This window comes from Diadema setosum, chromosome 20, assembly GCF_964275005.1.
Source record: "Diadema setosum chromosome 20, eeDiaSeto1, whole genome shotgun sequence".
NCBI lineage: Eukaryota > Metazoa > Echinodermata > Echinoidea > Diadematoida > Diadematidae > Diadema > Diadema setosum.
The window spans coordinates 14,491,788-14,513,823 of NC_092704.1; the positions used below are offsets into that span (position 1 = coordinate 14,491,788).

The window sequence follows — 22,036 nt, forward strand, 5'->3', positions numbered from 1 at the left end:
AACACGGCCGGTAGCAAAGGACAAACTAGCATACGTCTATGGCCTAATCATTCTCCCAAATGCAATGTGCCTCTTGACACCACTATGAGCCTATTGCCTATACAACCAGTGATTCTTTTAATGTTTTACTCTGTTATTTGATACACAAGTCTTGTTTAGTCAAGTGTGGACTCCTTCAGAATTCAACCAAGATGCATCCAAGGCAGCTCTTCATCATGGCCATCGTCATGGGACTGGTCTCCCTGACCGTTGCTGCCAGGGGCTCGCCGCACAAGGCCGAGATCGAGGACAACGAGTTTGCAGAGTTTGAAGACCTGGATGATGATGAGGAGGAAGAGTTCATGGCCGTGGAGACGGAAGAGGAGGAGGAGGATGGAGAGTTTGACGATATGGCCAGAGAAGATGGAGACGCCATGGACAGAGATGAGTTCTTGGAAGATGGAGATGAGATGATGGAGGTACATGTAGGCATCGATCATACTGTAAAAGTGGAAACTTTTGCAGCGTGGAAATTGTCTTGCATTTCGCACAACTTACTTACAGCTAGCGCAAAATAAAATCACACACACTTTTGTCTTTTCTACATGTACAGTGTATGTCATAGTAATACTATTTTGTACTTTGCCATGGCGGATTAAAAATATGCAGAATTCATCTAACCAAGCTGAGCACAAAAAATTTCTCGTGCAAAAATTTCCACTTTTGTATTACAGATATTTTACAGACCGGTCTACAAATGTTCTACAGAAAGAAAAAGATAAATGAATAAATACAGGGTATATGGTTAAACTTATACCAAGGTTTCAAGATACAGAACAAAATAGAAGAGATATTACATGTAAGTCTGCAGTCTAGTACATCATCTGATCGAAGTTTATTTCTCAGTGCAGTCTTTTGATAAGTGTCACATTTTAGATTTTTAGCTCGACTGACTTGAATCGGTCTCGGGTTTTTGTGATAATGTGTACTGAGTTCACATAAACATACCGTATCTCTTAGAGTTCATGGTACAATGGGCTGTAGTATATTCAGTGGAAATGTACTGTAGGTGCATGTGTGAATCTCTGAGAAACCTGTATGTCTTGACAGTCATACTCAAAACAGCTGAAAATGTTTTCACTTCTCTTGTGCTCTTGTATCATTCTCTGATGAAACATGTTTGCAGTGGAAAAGGGAAGGTTTTTTTTTTTTTTTATACGTCATACATTTGGGAGTCAGTCACTTTGATGGGATAAAAACAGTTACCGAAGTGTGCATTCAGAGTACAAATGCGACATCTGATGTCATTGTTAGTGCTAATCTGTGCTTGACATGAGTTCAAATGTCTCATAATAATTGTAGCATGTATATTTTATTGCAGTAGTGACAAAAATAATTACCAGACCAACTTGTAAGTTGTGTGTAAAAGGTAATTGCATTGATGTACATGTAGTCATGGTGTCACCATGGTCCTTCCCTCTCTGTAGGATGAAGATGAATTTGACCACTTCCAGGACACAGAGGAGTTTGAAAACTTCGAAGAGCGTCCAGCCAAAGGAAAGGGCAAGGAATCTCCAGATCTGGAAATCACCAAGGTATGTATAAATGTTCTCAACATTGCTTTTAGTTGAATACACTCCAGTTTCAAAGGCTGCAAAAGCAGAAGAGAGAGAAAAAAATTCTCAAAATCCATGAAACATGATGTTCCTTCTTCTGCATAAGAGGCAAACATCAAGGTATATGTAGTCAAAAGTGGAGATTTGCCCATTCATATTTACCTCCCAATCTCTGATTACTTAAAATCACTTGAGGTAGACTTAATGTTTATCATATCAAAAAAAAAAAATACAATCAAACATGTGACAGACAGCTATCACAAACATGAATTAATGCAAGAAAATATGTGCCTTTCTCCAAAATGATATGCTATAAATTCTGTTGGAGAGAATAGACATGAAACATAAGATATTTCTTTGATGCATCATTAACTGCACCCAATCATTACATGAGTAGGTCATAACAGTAAACGGTTGCATCACCCAAGATACTAATTGAAATGTGTTGCCCACAAATTGCAACTTGTGGCATGTCACTTTTTCCCTACTGCTACTGCTACTGCTATTTACAACTAAGGAAGTAGTGCAGATACTTCTTTATTATGTACCATGTGTGTCATTGTATATGTGGAAGATGTCATTCTGCTCCTCTTTGGTGTACCCTAGGTACCGCTGCACCTGCGCAACAGCTGGGACAGCTACTACCTTGAGCTGCTGATGCTGGCTGGTGTGGCAGCCTACCTTCTCAACTACATGAATGGCAAGGCGAAGAACCAGCGCCTGGCCACAGCGTGGCTCAACTGCCATAAGGAACTCTTGGAGACAAACTTTTCCCTTGTGGGTGAGTATGCATACTGAGTCTTCTGTCAAACCAACTGTTGTTGGTATTTTTGATTTCTTGAAAGGGATGACGGAGACTTTAATGTAGTTTTATGACATCACACCGACACTGTGAAAATGGAATATCTGAACAAAAACAACAAATGCTGCAAATGAATGCAGGATTAGAAAAACCTGTCAAAACCATCTCTGTATACAAATTTTGCTCTAGCATATACATAATAGGGTAAGTATTCGTAGTAGTTCCAGGTGTGTTCTTCTGTCTACTTTTTTAGAGACAAACATGGTCTTCAAGAAATACTCAAGATTTTGTATCTTACTAGTATTCATCCACTCAGTTTGATTTGGAGTCCATAATATATTCCATAGTGTAGATGAAAAGATTTTGAAGACAATCCAACAGTGGACTTACACTTGCAAATCTGTAGTTCGGCTGTCAGGCCCAGTCATGTTTTGGAGCCATTTGCAGCAAAACTATTGTGAACTTTTTTTCCCACAATCTCATAATTAAGTCATTTTTAACACAGAACACTTTGTTAAGATCCATGACTTATAGTTGTGCCTTCCCTTTTATGCTTATGTGATCTGTTGCAAATGCTTACAAATTCAAGTTTTTGTTATGGTGCTCTGTGCTTGATATTGCCAGTCTAGGATTGAAGGTGTACACACCATAGAAATTTTTGCACTTTGCCCACATTCTGTTGTTTCTTTGGTGCTTCTCAATATGAGTTCTTGTCATCAAGACTGTAAGTCAGGTTCAACAAATTAAGTATTTTCCTCATATTAAAGTGTCTAACTAAATTAATTCAATTCAAGTGTAAAATTGATAAAAACTAAAAGGAAAAGGTGAAGCAGTAAACTTGAAGAGTATAATCAGCCTGCATGGTATTATACACTCAAAAAGAAAATATAGAAATGTATTTTGAGTATGATTGTAGTAAAGTTACGCAAGTTTGAGCTCACTTCCTCTTTTATCTCCTCCCTCTCATCTTCCTTCTCTCTCCCCAACCTTGACCATCCAGGAGATGATGGTCAGAAGGAGATGCCGACCACGGTCAATCTCCTGAAGCAGAGCGAGAACAGATATTGTCTCTGGTGCTCTGGCCGTGTCTTCTGTGAAGGCATGCTGGTAGAACTGAAGGTAAGCCCATCCCTAGATGCAAGCTCAGTTGGGGCAAAGGTCACGTCAGGACAAATTACACGCTAACAATTACTGCTACTCCCAGGACAATAGCTGGTATGACAATCTTTAGTGTGTAATAGAGAAAAGATATTCGTGATTGCTTCGCTACAGATTATTCCTAGGATAGTCTACACCTAAGTGGTTGTACCTTTTAATGTTTTGGGGAAGGGATGAAAAACATGTTTGGCAGTGATGATAAGTAGTGGCATTAACTTTTAGTAGCATTAAGTTTCCTTTCAAAATTACATATTGCATTATTAATGAACTATTTTTTTTTTTAAATGCAGGAAATGTTTGACTACGTGTATTTTCATTTAGAACTTGTGACACTGATGTTTTCCAGACAGTACTGAATTATGTTGTCATATTTAGGTGATACGCTATCAGCGTATCACCTATTGTGATTGTCAAAATCTCTCTTTATTTCTTTTTATTCTTCTTTCTTTCTGGACAATTTTGTGTCATCAATATCTCAAGAATGACATTACGGAATAACATGACATTTTCAGGGAACATGTCTCATGACAAAATCTAGCCACAATAAGGTTTTCATGACAGTAACATATCTATGACGTCATCTAGGCGCCATTTTGTGATTTTCGGACCATGTTACATGATCGATCATAACTTCATAACTAAAGGTCATTTCTGTATCATTTTCGGTGGACATTAAGTTCAGGTCACGCTCTATCTTACATTTTAATGCTAATTACCTAGGACATTATTACGGGCGCGTACGCGCGCGTCAAACTTTTAAAAGGCTCAAAACAACTTACCAATGGGAAATCTCGAAGTTTCAGACAATTTTAAGCGTTTCGCGCGTTCGCGTCCGTCCGCACATTTTCGCGCGTAGTGCGCGTAGACAAAATGAAAATGCACATTTTTTGACAGATTTGGATTCCTGATACATTAAGCAATAATATCATTTGATTTCCGATCAATTTTGACCTATAACAAAGGAATGCGTTGGCGTCAAAGTTGAAATTTCGTGTGCGCGTCTATGTGCAAATATAGCGAAAAACATGTCTTTGTTTATTTCGCCATAGCTCTTTAAAACGTCTGGTTACCCTATGTTTTTATTGCATATTACAAAAACATATGAATTGGAAATAACGTTTCAAGTATCAATATCTCCATGAATACATTATGACGTCATCATATCATCATCTGAAATCAAAAAAGTGGAATTGATTTTTTTAAGGTACTGTTTCTGACATTCATTTGCTCGTATCTCTGTTGTTTAAGCTCAATATTATCCCAAATTCAGATATGTTGTACTTTGAACATTTACCTTTCAAGTCCATGTCATAGATTTGAAACTTGATGACGTCATCATGCTTTAAATTGTGTTTAAATGTAAAGACGCAAAATCGGACAAGTTTACGTGTTATGTCTATGGGAGGTGATTTTTTTAGAAACCATGCATTGACTTGACAACGTTTAAGCACCTTTATCTCAGCTGATTTCGCTTCATTTCCTCTGAAACTTAAGTATGTTGTAGCTGTGACAATAAGCTGCAGTAATCATGCATTTTATTCTTTGAAATCTCCTCATGAGGTTGACAATTTTGCAATTTAAAACTGAAAATGAGAATGGAATGCGGACGAAATGATTCCTGATTCGTCTTTCACGTACATAAGTTTACGTTCCTCTAATTTTCTCGTCGAGACATATGGCCGAGTGGTTAGAGGCGTCGTCTCAGAAACGTGAGGTTGCACACGTACGGGTTCGATCCTCACAAGAGCACGAAAGAAAATAATTATTATTTTTTTTTACTTTTTTTTTCTTCAATGGAGTACTACACCTTCGTCCATGTAGAAATCACATTTGCATGTAAACACACCTATACGCACACACTCACACAGTATACCTTTGTTTTGCGTTGGAGACTGCATTACTTCGACTGCTGCAAAATTTTGCAGGCTGGGCTTTTCGTCCATGTACAAATCACATTTGCATGTAAACACACCTATACGCACACACTCACACAGTATACCTTTGTTTTGCGTTGGAGACTGCATTACTTCGACTGCTGCAAAATTTTGGAGGCTGGGCTTTTCAAACTGATATAGTATATTGTAACAAAATGAAATTTGTTCATACCAATTCAGTAACACAATGTAGTCGTGGTTACTTTGTGCTGATTTATACATGTAACAAGCTATACATTGTAAAAAAGGTATTTGCATTGTTCCTTTAAGTCAGTCTTCTGTATTGATGATTATTTGTCAATTAGTGGTTTTTGTGGAGTTTCAGATAGTGATAAAAAGTATGGATGATAAGTGCAGCGATAATTCCTACAGTTAGTTCAAAGTTGTGTTACAGATGTTTGATACATGCATTTAGCATTGTGTGTGTATATACGTGTGTATACAGGTTGGCCATATGACACATTCTAGACAAATAATCTTAATTAATTAGCAAACGTGATCAGCTATGGAACTGAATATGGTACTGATGTATGATATTAATGATTCTAATTAAACTGTGACGAGTTTAAAGGGATAGCATAACTGTGTGTAAAAATAAGGCAATTATAAGGAAATTTTAGGGGAATTTGATAACCATGCCTATAATAATTTCATACAGGTACTAATATCTGCCTCATATTCGTGCGATAGATCGTCATGTCAATAGCAAACTGACAACGTACGATGAATGTGTTATATATTGAACAACTGTCTTTCAAGTCCATAACGTTCCCCATATTTTCTCGTCGAGACGTATGGCCGAGTGGTTAAAGGCGACGTCTCAGAGACGTGAGGTTGCGGGTTCGAACCTCACAAGATCACGAAACAATATACTTAGCTATTTTACTGTTTTTTTTTTCTTCAATTTTGTATTACATATTCGTCTATGTAAAAATCACGTTCGTATATAAACGCACCTATACACACACACAGACACACACACACACGCCATATCCCTCTTTTTTGTGTTGAGTGGGCATTGACTTTCCCCATGTTATATCTATACATTGTTGTTGTTTTTTGTCTTACCATTTCCGTGGATGACCCGTGGCCGAGTGGTTACAGAAACAGTTTCGCATGCACGCTCAATATAACTTCAAGGTGCCTATATCACATTCGTTTCTTGTCGATCACAGATGACCGCCATCTGATGACCACAAGCGTATCACCTAACTCGTCCTCAATGTGACGAGTTTTCATGTCTCGTTATATTTTTATTCTGCTTACAGTTTCTGAAGCGACAGGATCTTCTGAGTGTTGTGTCTCGTACTCTGCACCCGGCATCGGATGAAATAGTAAGGTCTTAGATGTTAATGTGGGAATATGTATTGCTGATGGCTTCTCTATGTTATTGTTACCATAAGGGGCATGGGTGACAGAAGAGGTTATCAATAGCTCTGTTTCTTTTTCTGTCCTGTGGTCACATTTTCTCTCTTTTACTTTGTGTTGTTGTTGAGCATTGATAGCTTTTATTCCATTGTACCATCATATCATTAAACACCGAACACATGAGACATCTCGTTGTGGGACATATTGATATCTCTTTTATTTTAATTGTGTCTTTAAGAGGGGATTACTGGTAACATTGAAATGATCCGTGAGATAATTTTGCAAAATGCATAACTATCTGCCTGCATGGATTTATGGTTATCATATTCTTCTTGAACTTTATCTCTCAATCCATCTATCTCTCTTCCAACCTTACCACACATCTGCTGTTGATACATCTTTCTATCCCCCCATACCCATTATCTGTCTGTCTGACTTATCTTATCTCCCAAATATTTATCTGCTTATGTGTATCTGTATAGGACCTATCTATTTTCCACATATATCTCTTTCTTCAACCTTATTTACATATCTGCTGATGATACACCTGTCTATCTATCCATCCATACCCATTAGCCTATCTTATCTGAAATATGTATCTGTTTTTTTGTATCTTTCTATCACTCTTTCTTTGACACACTCCATTTATGTTCCAGAAAGTGACAGTGACTCTTGATGTCGATGCCATGGACAGCTTTATTCTCTTCCTTGGAAGCAAGAAGGTGGCTAACCGCATGCAGAAGGACATGCAAGATCTGGTGAGGATTGCTTGATGTGTGGGGGGAGAAAAAACTATGGCCATTACACTTTGTTCTTTGTAGCAGAAAGAGACATCCTATAATTGTATGGCTTCTGTTACACCAGTCACAAGCAAAAATATATGCAACACTGTTTCATAAGTTATAACAATGTGGAGTTACAATCTTGTGCAGCTAGGAGAAAAATATTCCTCTTCTATATAAGCACTTGTCATATTACCTTTTTTTTCTGCTTATACCTTTCTGTCAGATTAGAAATGAAGTTTTGTTGCAGTTTGTTATGTTTTTTAAACTCATGACCTGTTTTCAGAGACACCTTGTCGAATGTTCATCACTAACATATGCACAGGTCTGTATATGCACATTTATAACAGTGAAACATTTATCCTGGACAAGTTATTACATGAGGCATCTGGTGTTCTTAAAAATGTGATAAATGAAGATATTAGATATGAATGACATTCATAAAATATCCTTCAAGAAAGCATTTTTACTTGAGCCCACATTTGTGTTTCTCCTTTTTTTGAGTCAGCATTTATGCTACATTTACTTGTGTCTGATTCCTAGCTGTTTTCTCTAAATCATACTTTTTTTTTTAATGTTTTCATCACAGAGTCAGTATTGTGGTGATAAGAGAGGAGGAGAAAAGTACGGGTTACCGCCATCCACTGTAGTACTAGCTGAATTAGGGGAGGTGGTCAACGGAGTCTTGGACACTAAGGTCAGTGAATATCTCTGTATTTCTTTTTGTAATGAGTAAAAAAAGTTTTTTAAATGTTACTGTATTTTCTCCCTTTTGTATCATTTTGTGTGTCTCTTAAGCATGCAGTTGTATGATGAATAAATTGTGTTTGTATGCCTGAAACTGCTTCTTATCTTCATCTTCATCTTGATTTGTTTTCCAACAGGTTCTGAACTGCCTAAACAGCCACCCTGAAATGTTTGATTATATGCATATCTCGGACCAATTCTCTGGCCCAAAGCCTTCAGCTGAGTAAGTAATGATCTGAACATAGTCATGCACTGGGGAACTTAGTTATAAGAGGCTGATTTGGACCACTGGAATTTCCTTGCTTTACTGTATACGCCAAATATTTCGCGAGGTTTTTATTTTCACGAATTTTGCGAGTCAGGTGCTATTTGCGAAATTAAAGGCACGCAAAAATATTGACTCTGATCCCAATGTGAATGTGACGTACGCGTGTACACTTTTCCGTTCAGTACAGGACTTCACGATCACAAGTTTAGCCACTCGCAAAATCATCAGGAATTCCAGATTTGCAGAAATTTAGACTTGCGAAATATATGGCATATACAGTATCATGTATCATGAAACATCAAGGACAAAAAGAATTTATTGTAAAAAGAATGTATTGTAAAAAAAGAATTGGACCTGCAGAATTACCTTAGTTCTTATGTCAGGTATCTTGCTGTATCTGCCCTCATTTTATCAATTGAATGTTTCACTGTAGTACTTACTTGTAGAACTTCAGTTTCATCTTTATACTCTGTGTTTGTCATGACACTTTGTGTTTTATTTGTGTACAAGAGACATTTGCTTCATTATTTTGCTGCACATACACCTAGGACTTGCTCATTAGACATGACACAAGGGGTCATATTCATATTGTAAACATTGCTTCTGTGGGTTTTTTATTTATTTTTTTTTTATTTTTTTATAAAAAGAAACATATAACAACTGTTTAAAAACCCCAATCCACTCCTGTTCAGGACTTATTTTGTATGCAATTTGAGTAGGATACCATTCTGGGTAATTTCTCTGTTTTAATGCAGCCCTTTTCCCAAATCTTCTTTTTCTACATTTCTGCATAAAGATGGTTATAAGGCTAATTCGCCAGCGTAATAAGAAGAGAAAGTGATGGAAAAGATGGATCTATAAATCATTTGTTAAAATCGTCAAGCAAAGACAAAAATAAGTTTGTAATTGTCCTCTTTTTTTCCTCTTCACATTTTGTCATTTCCAGAGAGGAACAGCCTACCAAAATGCCTGAAACTCAAAAGGTGCTTATTTGTAATTTCAAAGGTGAGTATAGAAAGATACAGATGGCATATTGTCCTCAAGATCCATTTGGACTGTTTTTCAAATAGATTTGCCCTATCTTTTCTTCTTTTTTCCTCATTGCACAGGAAAACTTCTTGCAAACAACAGAAAGAAATTGAAAATTATGCATTGTGATTTGTTTTAATAGGGGAAACTACATCAAGCTCTTTCTTTGTATTTTTGTAGCATTATTTCAAGTTTTGATTTTTCCCCCATTGGAGGGAACTAATGGGGAGGGAGATGCAAACTAGCAGTGTAGTACTAGATAAATGTATGTTGTTTGGAAATGTTAGTTTTATTAGTCGTCATGTTACTCCTATTTGATCTCTACCATCAGTCCCTGGAAATGGGCGTTGCTCCAAGAGTGACATCGAAGACATGCTTCCCATGATGAAGATGGTCATCTACCTTGTGGACAAGATCAAGCGCTACCGCCTCTCCAAGGAGGTAAGGGTCAAAGGTCACAAGTCTTCAACACACCTCACAAGGGAATTACTGAGGAACGTAGAGTGCTGAGGACTCTAGTTCAAGAGGTTGTTGATTACAGCCTACCAGGCGCATTCTTTTCTGGTCAATGTATCATACTCTCAGTGGTCCCCCTAACCATGGGGTAGAGTGAGCTCTTGGCAATGCTGGTGTGATAATGGTAACAGGTCCTCCAAGAAGAGTGTTCAAAACAATAAAGAGGATACCCGTTGGGATTGCAACCATATCGTTTACACACCAAGCAGGGGGCTAAATTAAGTCATGTGTGGAGAGTAACTAACAGAACTTTGTTGGGGAATTTTGCCATCATTGTACTTTGAAATGTAATATCAAGGCAGTTACCAATCCACTAAACTAGAATGATATGCCATCAAGGCTGTATATCTCAGACATAACATAGAGGGCTTTGCTGATAGAGAGCGTGTGATGTAAACTTTCTTGCAGGGCAAGATGAAGGCGGAGAGAAGCCGCGCCAAGGTGGCGGAGTCCTTCGTCAAACTGGCCCACGCCCAACGCCAGGAGCTCGCCCAGCAGCGCCGTGAGGACAAGCGCCGCGCTGAGAAGGACCGCCTGCTAAATGAGGAGGATCCGGACAAGGCGCGTCGCCTTGAGGTAAGGAGGACCAAGCAGCTCGTCCACATTAAAGGGATTGTATAGTTTTGGTTAAGAGCTAACTTCAGGTTTCTAACATTTTTGGGAAAGATAATAAGAAACCCCTTAAGAAATGTGAAGGTGCGTGTAATTTCAAGAGGAATGCAACGTTTATTTGATGAAAATAAAAGGTGGGACCCACTTTTTATTACGATTGCTTATTAGGTGATCCGAGTATCCTCTCGGATCACCTTCTGTATCTGTACTGATTCTTTGTTCTTCTTCTTCTTCTTTTTCTTCTTCTTTCTCCTCAAAAGTTGTGTATCGGTTAGCTCAGAAAGTGCTCTTCCTATCAATTTCAAACTTATACCATATATGTATCATGTCCCAAAGACGACAGGTCTAATAAAATCATAGTGATCAGTCGACCATGACGTCACTATGACGTCATTATATGAAAACACATTCTCAATCATATCTCATCAATGGAATGGAATTTTTCAATAAAATTTACGTCACATATATTTCAAGTTATGCGCATTCTACTCATATTCTCAAAATTCATATTTTCTCTTAAAACGCGCACATACGCGCGCGTTGAAATATTTGTATGCTCAAATCGAGCTCAAATTTTTTTTTGCACACGTTTCAGACCATTTGGAGCATTTTTTGAAAAATTGAAGAAATCGGACGGACGCGTACGCGTGCACACATATACGCACGCACAGCTCATATGCAATAGAAATTTCCCGTTTTTTTACAATTATCGGATGCCTGAAATGTCAAGGAATATTTCTACCAAGTTTCAAGTCAATCCGACTCAATATAACGTCATACTGGCCCGTCAAAGTTGAAATTCCGCGCGCGCGTCAATGACGATATACAGTGCAACAATGCAAAAAAAAAAAATGCCAATTTTAAATCCGAATTTACTCATCAGGATGGACGGTGATCCCCCATTTTCTTTACATATTCTGAAAGCTGATGTCATTTCATGGGTTGGCGATACTGAAAAAATGTTTAAAAGATATCAAATTTCTTAATAAAGTTTAAAAAGTAAATTTTCAAAATGACGTCATCAAATTTCAAGTTCACTCAAGCGTATCTCACTTATTCTTTTGTTGATTTTCGTCCAAATTTCAATATGTTGTAGCTTATTAAATGGTCTTTTAGTCATATAATAACAACATTTTGATTGGATGACGGCATCACCTCGTAAAAAGGGATTTAAAGTAACATTGTCAAATTTGACCAGTTTACGTGTTATCTCTATGGGAGTGCAGTTTTTCTGGAAATGAAAACTGACATGACTATCTTTATCGAGCACTAGCTCACTTATGCTTCTGTTAATTTCTCCCAGATTTTAGTATGTTGTAGCTGAGACTTTGGGCTATCGTCAGTGTACCCTTCGTTTTTTCAAATGGAGTCGGCATCACGTTCAAAAACTTGGTTGAAATTAAAGCTTATCTTCGATGTATTGAAATATTTCTTTTTTTCTGCAACTTCCTTTGCAATAACTCAAGAAAAACATACCCTATCACCACCATATCTTGCACGTGTTTAGTTCATGTCACGTACATTATTTCACAAAATAACAACTACTTGGTCAGACACCATCTTGGGTATGTAAATTAGGGTCAAAGGTCATAAATGTTTCAACCTGTATCTTGGTAAATACATGTCCTATCTTTCCCATATTTTGCACACGTAAAGACCATGTTACAAGGATCATTTCACAAAATAATCATTTTTGGCTCAGAGGCCATCTTGTCTGTGCAAAGTGGGGTCAAAGGTCATATGTACTTCTTCCTGTATCTTCGTTATGACGTGTTATCTCTAAGGGAGGGAATTTTTCTAGATGTGAAAATTGACATGATTGTCTTTATCGACGACTAGCTCACTTACCCTTCGGTGAATTTCTTCCAGATTTTAGTATGTTGTAGCCAATTTAATACTCTTTAAGTTTTGTTCAATCAAAGTTTTAATCGGATGATAAATTTTCAAAATGACGTCATCAAATTTCAAGTTCACTCGAGCGTATCTCACTTATTCTTTTCTCGATTTTCGTCCAAATTTCAATATGTTGTAGCTTATTAAATGGTCTTTCAGTCATATAATAACAACATTTTGATTGGATGACGGCATCACCTCGTGAAAATGGATATAATGTAACCTTGTCAAATTTAACCAGTTTACGTTTTATCTCTATGAGAGGGAATTTTTCTGGAAATGAAAATTGACATGATGGTCTTTATTGAGCACTAGCTCACTTACTCTTCGGTGAATTTCTCCCATATTTTAATATGTTGTAGCTGAGACTTTGGGCTATCATCTTTGTCTCTCCATTTTTTCATACGACGCCGAGATCACTTCAAAAAACTTGGTTGAAATCAAACTTATCTTCGATGTATTGAGATATTTCTTTCTTTCTGCAACTTTCTTTGCAATAACTCAAGAAAAACAGCCCCTGTCATCCCCATATTTTGCACATGTTTAGTTCATGTCACGTACATTATTTCATAAAATAACAACTACTTGATCAGACACCATCTTGGGTATGTAAATTAGGGTCAAAGGTCATAAATGTTTCAACCTGTATCTTGGTGAATACATGTCCTATCTTTCCCATATTTTGCACACGTAAAGACCATGTTACTGTAGACTTCAACAGCTGTACTTTTTATGCCTCCGCCACGAAGTGGTGCCGGAGGCATTATGTTTTCGGGTTGTCCGTCCGTCCGTCCGTAATGAATTTTGTGGACAAGGTAACTATCGAAACCTGTTGAGGTATCCTAATGAAACTTGGCATGTCTGTGTATTAGGGGGTGAAGTTGTGCCTATCAACTCTTGGGTGCACATGCTCAAGGTCAAAGGTCAAAAGGTCAAGGTCAAATACATAAAATTTCACTATTTCCACCATATCTATTGAGTGCCTGAAGATATTTTCTTGAAACTTAGTGTATACATTTATTACCCAATTAAGATTCTCTGGTGAAAGTTTGGGTCATGAGGTCAAAGGTCAAAAGGTCAGGGTCAAATACATAAAATTTATTTATTTCCACCATATCTATTGAATGCCTGAAGATATTTTCTTGAAACTCAGTGTATGCATGTATTACCCAATTAAGATTCTCTGGTGAAAGTTTGGGTCATGAGGTCAAAGGTCAAAGGTCAAAAGGTCAGGGTCAAATACATAAAATTTCACTATTTCCACCATATCTATTGAATGCCTGAAGATATTTTCTTGGAACTTAGTGTATACCTGTATTACCCAATTAAGATTCTCTGGTAAAAGTTTGGGTCATGAGGTCAAAGGTCAAAGGTCAAAAGGTCAAGTAGAAATATTAAAACTTCTTTTTTTTCTCTGTACCTCGGAAAATTGTTCAAGGTATCTTCATGGCACATAGTATATACATGTACTGACTGGAAGTGATTATCTAGAGAATGTAGGGTTCATGGGGTCAAAGGTCAGGGGTCAAAGGTCAAGTGCAAGACTTCAAAATTTTACTATTACCCTCATATTTATGCAATGCCAGCAGGGTTATGTTTTACACTTGGTGTATGCGTGTGTAACCTAATAGAAATTCTCTGGAAAGTTTTTTTTTTCTCTTTTTGCCTCAAAGGTCAAAAGGTCAACGATCAATTGAAAGTGCTGAACTAACTTTTTCCTCCATATCTCGGAAGTGGCTCAAGTTACCTTGAAACTTAGTACATATTATGCATGTTCTACCTGAAAGTAATTATCTCATGAATTTTAGGGTCAAGGGCCAGATGAAAATGGTAACAATTTACTATTCAATTCAGAAATTGCACTTTTTCTCCACACCTGTACCTTGAAAATTACTCAATGCCTAAATGTATGAATGGTTCAAAGTCAAGTTAAAGTCCTTAAATCCCTAGATACATGCTCTCCTATTCATCCAATTAAACCTACGTCAAGGAAGGTGAACATTCAACACATTTGTGACAAACTTGTTATTCCAATATTTTGCCAGTTTTTTGAAAATGTAATCACACAGTGTCCACATGTACTATCTAGACCTATTGGGAAAATCATGCATTATGGCGGAGGCATACCAGTCGCCAAAGCGACATTTCTAGTTCTTCTTTATCTTCGTTTCTTCACCCTCTTACCAATCTCTTGCATTGCATTTTTTACTGAGTGTATGCTTGCGTATGTCTATGTGTATATTGTAACGTAATTCTGTATTTTCTAATTTACTACTTATGACAGAAATTTCGATATATGCTTAATTGCATTTTTGTTATTGATTGTTTGATTGCTGCAAAGGGGCCCCATAACAAGCACTAGTTGCTCACAAGGGGTCCCGGCCTTTGAATGTTATGTCTTTTATAATGTGCACTTTTTTATGTTGTATCATACAGTTGCCGAATAAATTGAAATTGAAATTACAAGAATCATTTCACAAAATAACCACTTTTTGCTCAGATGCCATCTTGGCTGTGCAAAGTTGGGTCAATGGTCAAATATACTTCATTCTGTATCTTCGTTATAGTGTATACCGAATTTGGTACCAAAGATGGCAGACCTGACTCTCTTTTCTAAATGAGAATCCAAATATCACACGGCCAAAGTCTCTGAACACAGATGAAACCTATATGGTCATGCCTATTGCGATCAGGACTCGAATCATTGATTAAAAAAAAATTGGATCACCTAATTTGTCAGTCTTGACAAATTCCGAGTCTAGTTTTTACTTTCTCTATCAACTCCACAGTTGAAACACCCTCTGCAATAACGATATATAAAATATATTTTCTTTGTATTGAAAATACTGCTATGGGCTGTTTGGACAAATAGTCAGAATTGTACACCAAACCAATAAAAGATGAGTTTAAATATACAAAGTGGATGTAAGGCCAGTAGAATTATGGATTTAGAGGCTCTGCAGTCATTACATTTTTATTGTCTCAGTTTTTGACTGCAGTGGCCAATCATGTAGGTAGCAATACACAAAAAAAATCAAGTTTGTCTTCATATACCTCAGTGTGATTCCTTGTTATCTCATCCACACACCACACCAGGACAAGCAGTACAAGAAGGAGATGCGCAAGCGTATGAACCCCAACATGAAACAGATCAAGGTCCGCGGGACATAGACGTGTGAGGGCGCTCCATCCTCAGCCGGCCTCAACAGCCCTTTTAGGGTGATCAGCAACCCTTGAGTAGATTTCTGTGATGTGCCCTCTAAGTTTCCACTAAAAATATTCATACTTTGTATTAAGCTGATATTTTGGTATTGCAATGAAGCAAACTAAGTTTATTTGTGAATTGCTTGCATATCACTTTTTGTTTTGCTACCTAGTACACGTATGTGTAAAAAAAAAATTGTGTCGCCAATGGAGAAGAAGACTCTGATTAATCATGTGAAATTGTACATTGCATCTCAAAAGTTAGTGGAATTAAAAGCACAGTATAAAAATGTTATCAACGTACAGTACCTTACCAGTGTAGGCCTGATACTAATGGTTTACACCTACATAAAACTATATTGAAAGGCATAGAATCTTGTTATATCAAATACTACCGGTTGTAAATACGGGATGACTCTACGTATAAAAGTAATCATATAGCCACTCTTATACTATGCATTACCCTTCTGTTGTTCTTCTTGCATGCTTGCTCATACGCTTTTGAAATCCACAAACATGGAGGAAGCGTACAACTCTACAGGTTGCAACGCTAGCTGTACAAAGCCACCTAGGAGGGCATGAGAAAATAACTAAGCAATCATGAAGGTCCAGCTTGTTTTGAGCTTTTTAGAGGGAAAACACATCTTGATCAGCATGTTCAACCTCAGTTTGCAATATTTCAGAAATTTAAAATGAAAAAAAAAAATTGTCTACTTTATCATGTAGTAAGCAGTAGATTTTTTTTTTTTTTTTTTTTTTTACATTTCATACTTGAACAGCGAAATTACATTATATCTTGCTTTCTATTCTGCATCTACAATTCTTTCTTCTCCATTGACCTTTTCTTTGCTGATTGAGGTGGGTTTGGAGCTTCAATCTCAACCCATTGATAGTCTTCTTGTACTGCAAGTCACCTCTTCAGATACTGTGCAAAGACAGAACTATATAACTTTGGCCTCATTGCTGAGTTGCTATTATTTTTTTTTCTTCAGAGTTATGTTAACTTTCCCACACTCTTAACTTATTCCAAATCATATGAATTTTCATGAAATCCTTGTGTAGATATATGTAGTGCTGATGCCACCATGGCAAAGTTTCATAAGGCTTCCCTGGTAACATGGAAGTCACAAAGTCCAAATTTTGCACAGAAATGATTGTAGGTACCTGGGTATTTATTGTCTTAATTATTCAAAAATAGAATCTACAATAACTTAAACTAATGTATCATGGAGTGAAAATATTATGTTTCAAGGCATTTATATACCATTTCCTTTTCTGTTGAATTTAGTTAGCCCTTTGTACTCCCTTCAAGACACATGTTTACTTTTGGCGGTAAGTCAGTGTTTGCATGGCATAGTTATGTCAAAATTGAGTTGCCAAATATCTTTAGTGTCCCTCTACAAAATCATAAATGTATGCTTATGTCCACTGCTGTGAATTTTTCATCCAGCTTGCACTGAAATTTATTCATAAGTGATGACAGCCAGTGTGTCATTGACAGGGAGTGGAGCCTAGAGGGTGTTTTTGTTTCCTCTTTGTTTTTGTTTTCTATCTCCAATATTCAAAATGTGTGAGTTTAATACAAATGACATTGCATGTCTTGGCTTTTGATTGGAAAAAAAAAAAGCTATATCTTGGTAATTGAGTCTGAAAAGCAGCATATGATTGACATTAATAGCATGTACATCATTTTGTCAATGACTGCAAACATAGCTGTGAAATTATATCATATCATCACAGGTAGGAAACAACATTGCATACCTATATCAGGGTGCTCAAATATACATTAAATGTGTCATATTGCTTTCTGTAATATTTTTTCATTGTAATTGAATTATATAGTTTTAAGTGGCAAGCTACGACAGTTCTTATCTTCTTGACTTCTCATTGTGAAGGAATACATCGTATATGTCAGTATGATTTAATGTTTGTAGTTCTATGAGCATTCCTTTCAGTTTTGTTGTAAGTTTGTCAGTCAGTTATTGAATTGTTTCATTTCTTAATTTTTTAGCTCACCTGAGCCAAAGGCTCAAGTGAGCTATTGCGATCGCCCTTCGTCCGGCGTCCGTCGTGCGTCGTGCGTCGTCCGTCGTGCGTCGTCCGTCGTCCGTCGTGCGTCGTCCGTCGTGCGTAAACTTTTACATTTTTATCTTCTTCTTGAAAACCCCAAGACCGATTTTCATCAAACTTGGCAGGTAGCATCCCTAGGGGGTTAGGAACTCAATTTGTTAAAATGGGCACCATGCCCCACCCAGGGGGCCCCCAGGGGGGCCCAAACCCCCCAAAATTAAGGAATCTGTAAAAATCATCTTCTCTAGAACCAGAAGTGATAGAGCTAAGTTAATACTGTGAGTTAGTACATTGATGACTGTAGTTTCAAGTTTGTTCATGGCAGAATCAGGGGTGCCCCCCTTGGGACCCAGGGGAGGGGGGTGGGGAGGGGTCCTAATGGGGCCTAAATTATACATTTTCATCTTCTTCTTGAGAACCCCATGACCAATTTTCACCAAACTTGGCAGGTAGTATCCCTAGGGGGTTAGGATCTCAATTTGTTAAAATGGGCACCATGCCCCACCCAGGGGCCCCAGCGGGGCCAAACCCCCCAAAATGAAGGAATCTTTAAAAATCTTCTCTAGAATCAGAAGTTATAGAGCTAAGATAATACTATGAGTGAGTACATTAATGACTGTAGTTTCAAGTTTGTTCATGGCAAATCCAGGGGTGCCCCTCTTGGGGGCAGGGGGGGGGGGGGGTTGGGAAGGTCCAAATGGGGGCCTGAATTGTACATTTTCATCTTCTTCCTGAAAACCTCATGATGGATTTTCGTCAAACTTGGCAGGTAGCATCCCTAGGGGGTCAGGATCTCAATTTATCAAAATGGGCACCATGCCCCACCCAGAGGCCCCCAGGGGGCCCCCAATCCCCCCAAATGAAGGAATCTTTAAAAATTTCGGCCCTTATTGTACATTTTCATCTTCTACTTGAGAAGCCTGGTCAAATTTTAGTAGAGCTGTGAATAATTTAGATTAGTGACTGCGTGAAAGGTGAACTTGCGATACTCAGGTGAGCGCTAGACCCGCGGGTCTCTTGTTTTTCATGGCTGTACCAGTCTTTCCTTAAAACGTTTACACACTGTTCTAGATCATATGCAGAGTTTACACAACTGCTGGCCTGCAAAACCCAGTTATACTTTAGTGGTCATTTCATACTTGTACTTCTGCTATAGATAAATGAAGAAGAAAGAAATGAAATGCTAAGTTTTATATTTGCAATTGAAAGAGCCTTGACAGATCATTTATGAGCTTTCTTGTGTAAAGTAGGTAGTTTTGGACTGGACAGAAAAATCTTGCATTGTTGAGGCATTATACAGAGCTCCCATTTACAGTACATGATTTAATTGTCACTGGTGCAATCAATGTATTTGTGCTGTTGGGTGGGGCAGGTAAATTCTGCATGAAACAAACAATATTGCATAAACTGATGTCATTATTGCATTTCCTACTCATCAGTTTAGCTGTTGGAATAAACCTCTGTTATTACATATATTTTAATTTTGTGTTAGTGATTTATTTGTCTTGTACCACATATTTTATTGTTTGTTTATTTTCATTCTTTATGATCTGGCAAAGTGATGAGGAAAATGTATTATCACATAGTTTCAAGATTTATGTCAAGGCAAGGCTACAGTGAATGAAAATTTCCTTGATTGATGTGCTGTGGATGCTTTGAGTCAATCAGCAATCTATCAACCTCTTTTTCTAGTAAGGTGCATGTGTCTGCCATGGAGAAGCTAGGATAAGCTTGTTACTGTATTGTTTCCACATGGATGCTTTGAGTCAATCAGCAATCTATCAAAAAGATGTGGATTGAGAGGGTAGAAGAAGAAGAGGGGAGGGGGCATCTAGTGTACATGACAATACAATGTATATTAACCACAATATTACATTCACAAGCGTTTACTCCAAAACGCGTTAAAGCATTGTCAATCACCACGTATCAAAGTGTACTGTTAAATGGAAGCCGCCATAGACATTACGATACATCTTCAAATTGTCTACTTTATCTTTTAACCAGTGTTTCCAGCAAGTTTGTACATAACATGTTACACATAATTATAGGCCTATAATCCTCCAAAATCACCATGAAAAATAGCCCATCATGTCCTCATGAATAGCCTATACGGTAACTCCAATCTGTGCTATTAGTCACATTACTCGTGACTAATTTACAACTCCAAAGATATGGAAAGGTAAAAAAAGTAGAAAAGCACTTTGAGAGCGCAGACCTCTGCCAAGCAGCTACATGTACTTTCCACCAATGATCTTGGTCTTCCATAGAGATCAATGATTTCATCCACTCATACGTAGGCCTACAGATTATCATTTTATGCAAGCTGAAAAATCGCCCAATTTCCCAATCTGTCAAAGCCTTTGTTACATAATAAACCCTCAGTTGTGTGGCGCATTTGCGCGCCTCATCTACCAGACACTAGAGCACACACTTTAAAACCAAAGATCACATTGTAGAGGTAACAAGATAGGAAGGTGCGTGTAAAAATGGAACCAAAACAAAATGGCTACCCATACCTTACATGACGATACAAAAGAGAGCTAAGTACAAACTCAGTACACCCAGAAACGTCATTCATTTCCAAAGATAGTGGTATTTTTATTATCTTCAAAAGATTGAAATATAGTCCTAGCTTTTTTTCGATTAAGGGGATTATATTGAAGAAAGAGATATTAAAGTCATATGGATTATATTTCACGGAGGTAAAAATCTGGCAACACAACATTGTCTAAAAACAATCAAAGACACTCGATAAACAACAACGTCAAAGACGGCGCGTCTCAGGTGATTGATGTGTGAAATATGCTTGAGAACCGAGTGCTGTCCATTTGTTTTGTACAGGATTAGCACCCACTTTCCTGTCAGTTAAAGGACACGTTCACCTTCATAGCATGTGGGTTGAGAGAATGCAGCAATATTAGTAGAACACATCAGTGAGAGTCAGACAATCTGTTAAAAAAGTTATGAATTTTTGAAGTTTCTGCTCAGTCACAGCTGGATGAGAAGACTGCTATACTAAAAAGCTTGTGATGTCACATGAGTATAGCGGTATAAAAAAGTATAAAGAAAATTCAACTTTCACTTTTCTCGCATAAAAGAACACTCGACTTCTCTCTTTCAGAAGGAAAGGGGAATAATAATATTATCCGTAACATACATCAGTTACAAGTCCAAGAATATGCACTTTATTAAAAAAGTAACATTTTGTGAAATTATCTTTTTATTTTCTTTACATCGTTGTACGTATGTGACATCACACACGGTAGTAGTCTTCTCTTCCAGCAGTGATTGCGCAGATACTTTGAAAATTCATAACTTTTGAACGGCTTGACGGATTTTCCTCAAACTTTCACTAATGTGTTCTACTAATATTGTTGCATTCAGTCAGTCCACATGTATATGAAGGTGAACTTGTCCTTTAAGCGTCTTTGGTTATAATTGCATCGCTCGCACTTGAGAGGCAAGCACTGTTTGGGCACCATTCCTGCTTCATCATGAATATTCATCAGGCTGGGGGGCATTTCATGAAGGAACTTGTCGGATAAAATATCTGACGAGTCAATTATATCCGACAAGTTTTGAGAAATTCTTTAGTCTGATTGGCTGATTTCTCTGAACTTGTTGGATATAATTGACTTGTCAGATATTTTATCCGACAAGTTCCTTCATGAAATGCCCCCAGGCAGTACCAGGTAAGATACTAGTAAGCCAAGTGCCATGGAAAAAATTTTCAGTTTTGCCAGGAAATGTAAAAATCATCATGTAGATGATAAATATTCATGATGAAGCGGGATGGGTGTCCCAACAGTGCTTACCACACTTCTTTATAAAGGGACTGTATAAGTACCGGTACTGGTTGATGTGGTGATTCAGGTTTAACATTCCTAAGGAAGATAATGAGAAATATCTTATGAAATATGAAAGCGCATGTACTTCTAATGATTCAACATTTATTTGATGAAAATTAGTTATCAAAAGATATCCCAAAAAAAAGTGATAATAATAAAAGGCGACAGGCCACGCCTTTTATTAGGATCTCTTTGTTTCACCTGTTTTTG

General features: G+C 37.4%; 1 protein-coding gene across 1 annotated transcript; it reads left to right on the top strand.

The window, feature by feature from the left end:
* Positions 1-155: 155 nt before the first annotated feature.
* LOC140243374 (PAT complex subunit CCDC47-like) lies at positions 156-18,647 on the top strand. The gene is made up of 12 exons (XM_072323051.1): positions 156-458; positions 1,467-1,574; positions 2,202-2,376; positions 3,398-3,516; positions 6,758-6,823; positions 7,514-7,615; positions 8,229-8,336; positions 8,524-8,609; positions 9,601-9,659; positions 10,015-10,124; positions 10,608-10,775; positions 15,801-18,647. The coding sequence occupies exons 1-12, from the start codon at positions 192-194 to the stop codon at positions 15,873-15,875; spliced, it is 1,443 nt and encodes a 480-aa protein (XP_072179152.1). The 5' UTR covers positions 156-191; the 3' UTR covers positions 15,876-18,647.
* Positions 18,648-22,036: the final 3,389 nt, after the last annotated feature.

Coding starts and splice junctions, on each gene's coding strand:
- LOC140243374 (XM_072323051.1), top strand. CDS start 192: ATGCATCCAAGGCAGCTCTTCATCATGGCCATCGTCATGGGACTGGTC. Junction 10,125..10,607: donor GCTACCGCCTCTCCAAGGAG/GTAAGGGTCAAA, acceptor ACTTTCTTGCAG/GGCAAGATGAAGGCGGAGAG. Junction 10,776..15,800: donor ACAAGGCGCGTCGCCTTGAG/GTAAGGAGGACC, acceptor ACACCACACCAG/GACAAGCAGTACAAGAAGGA.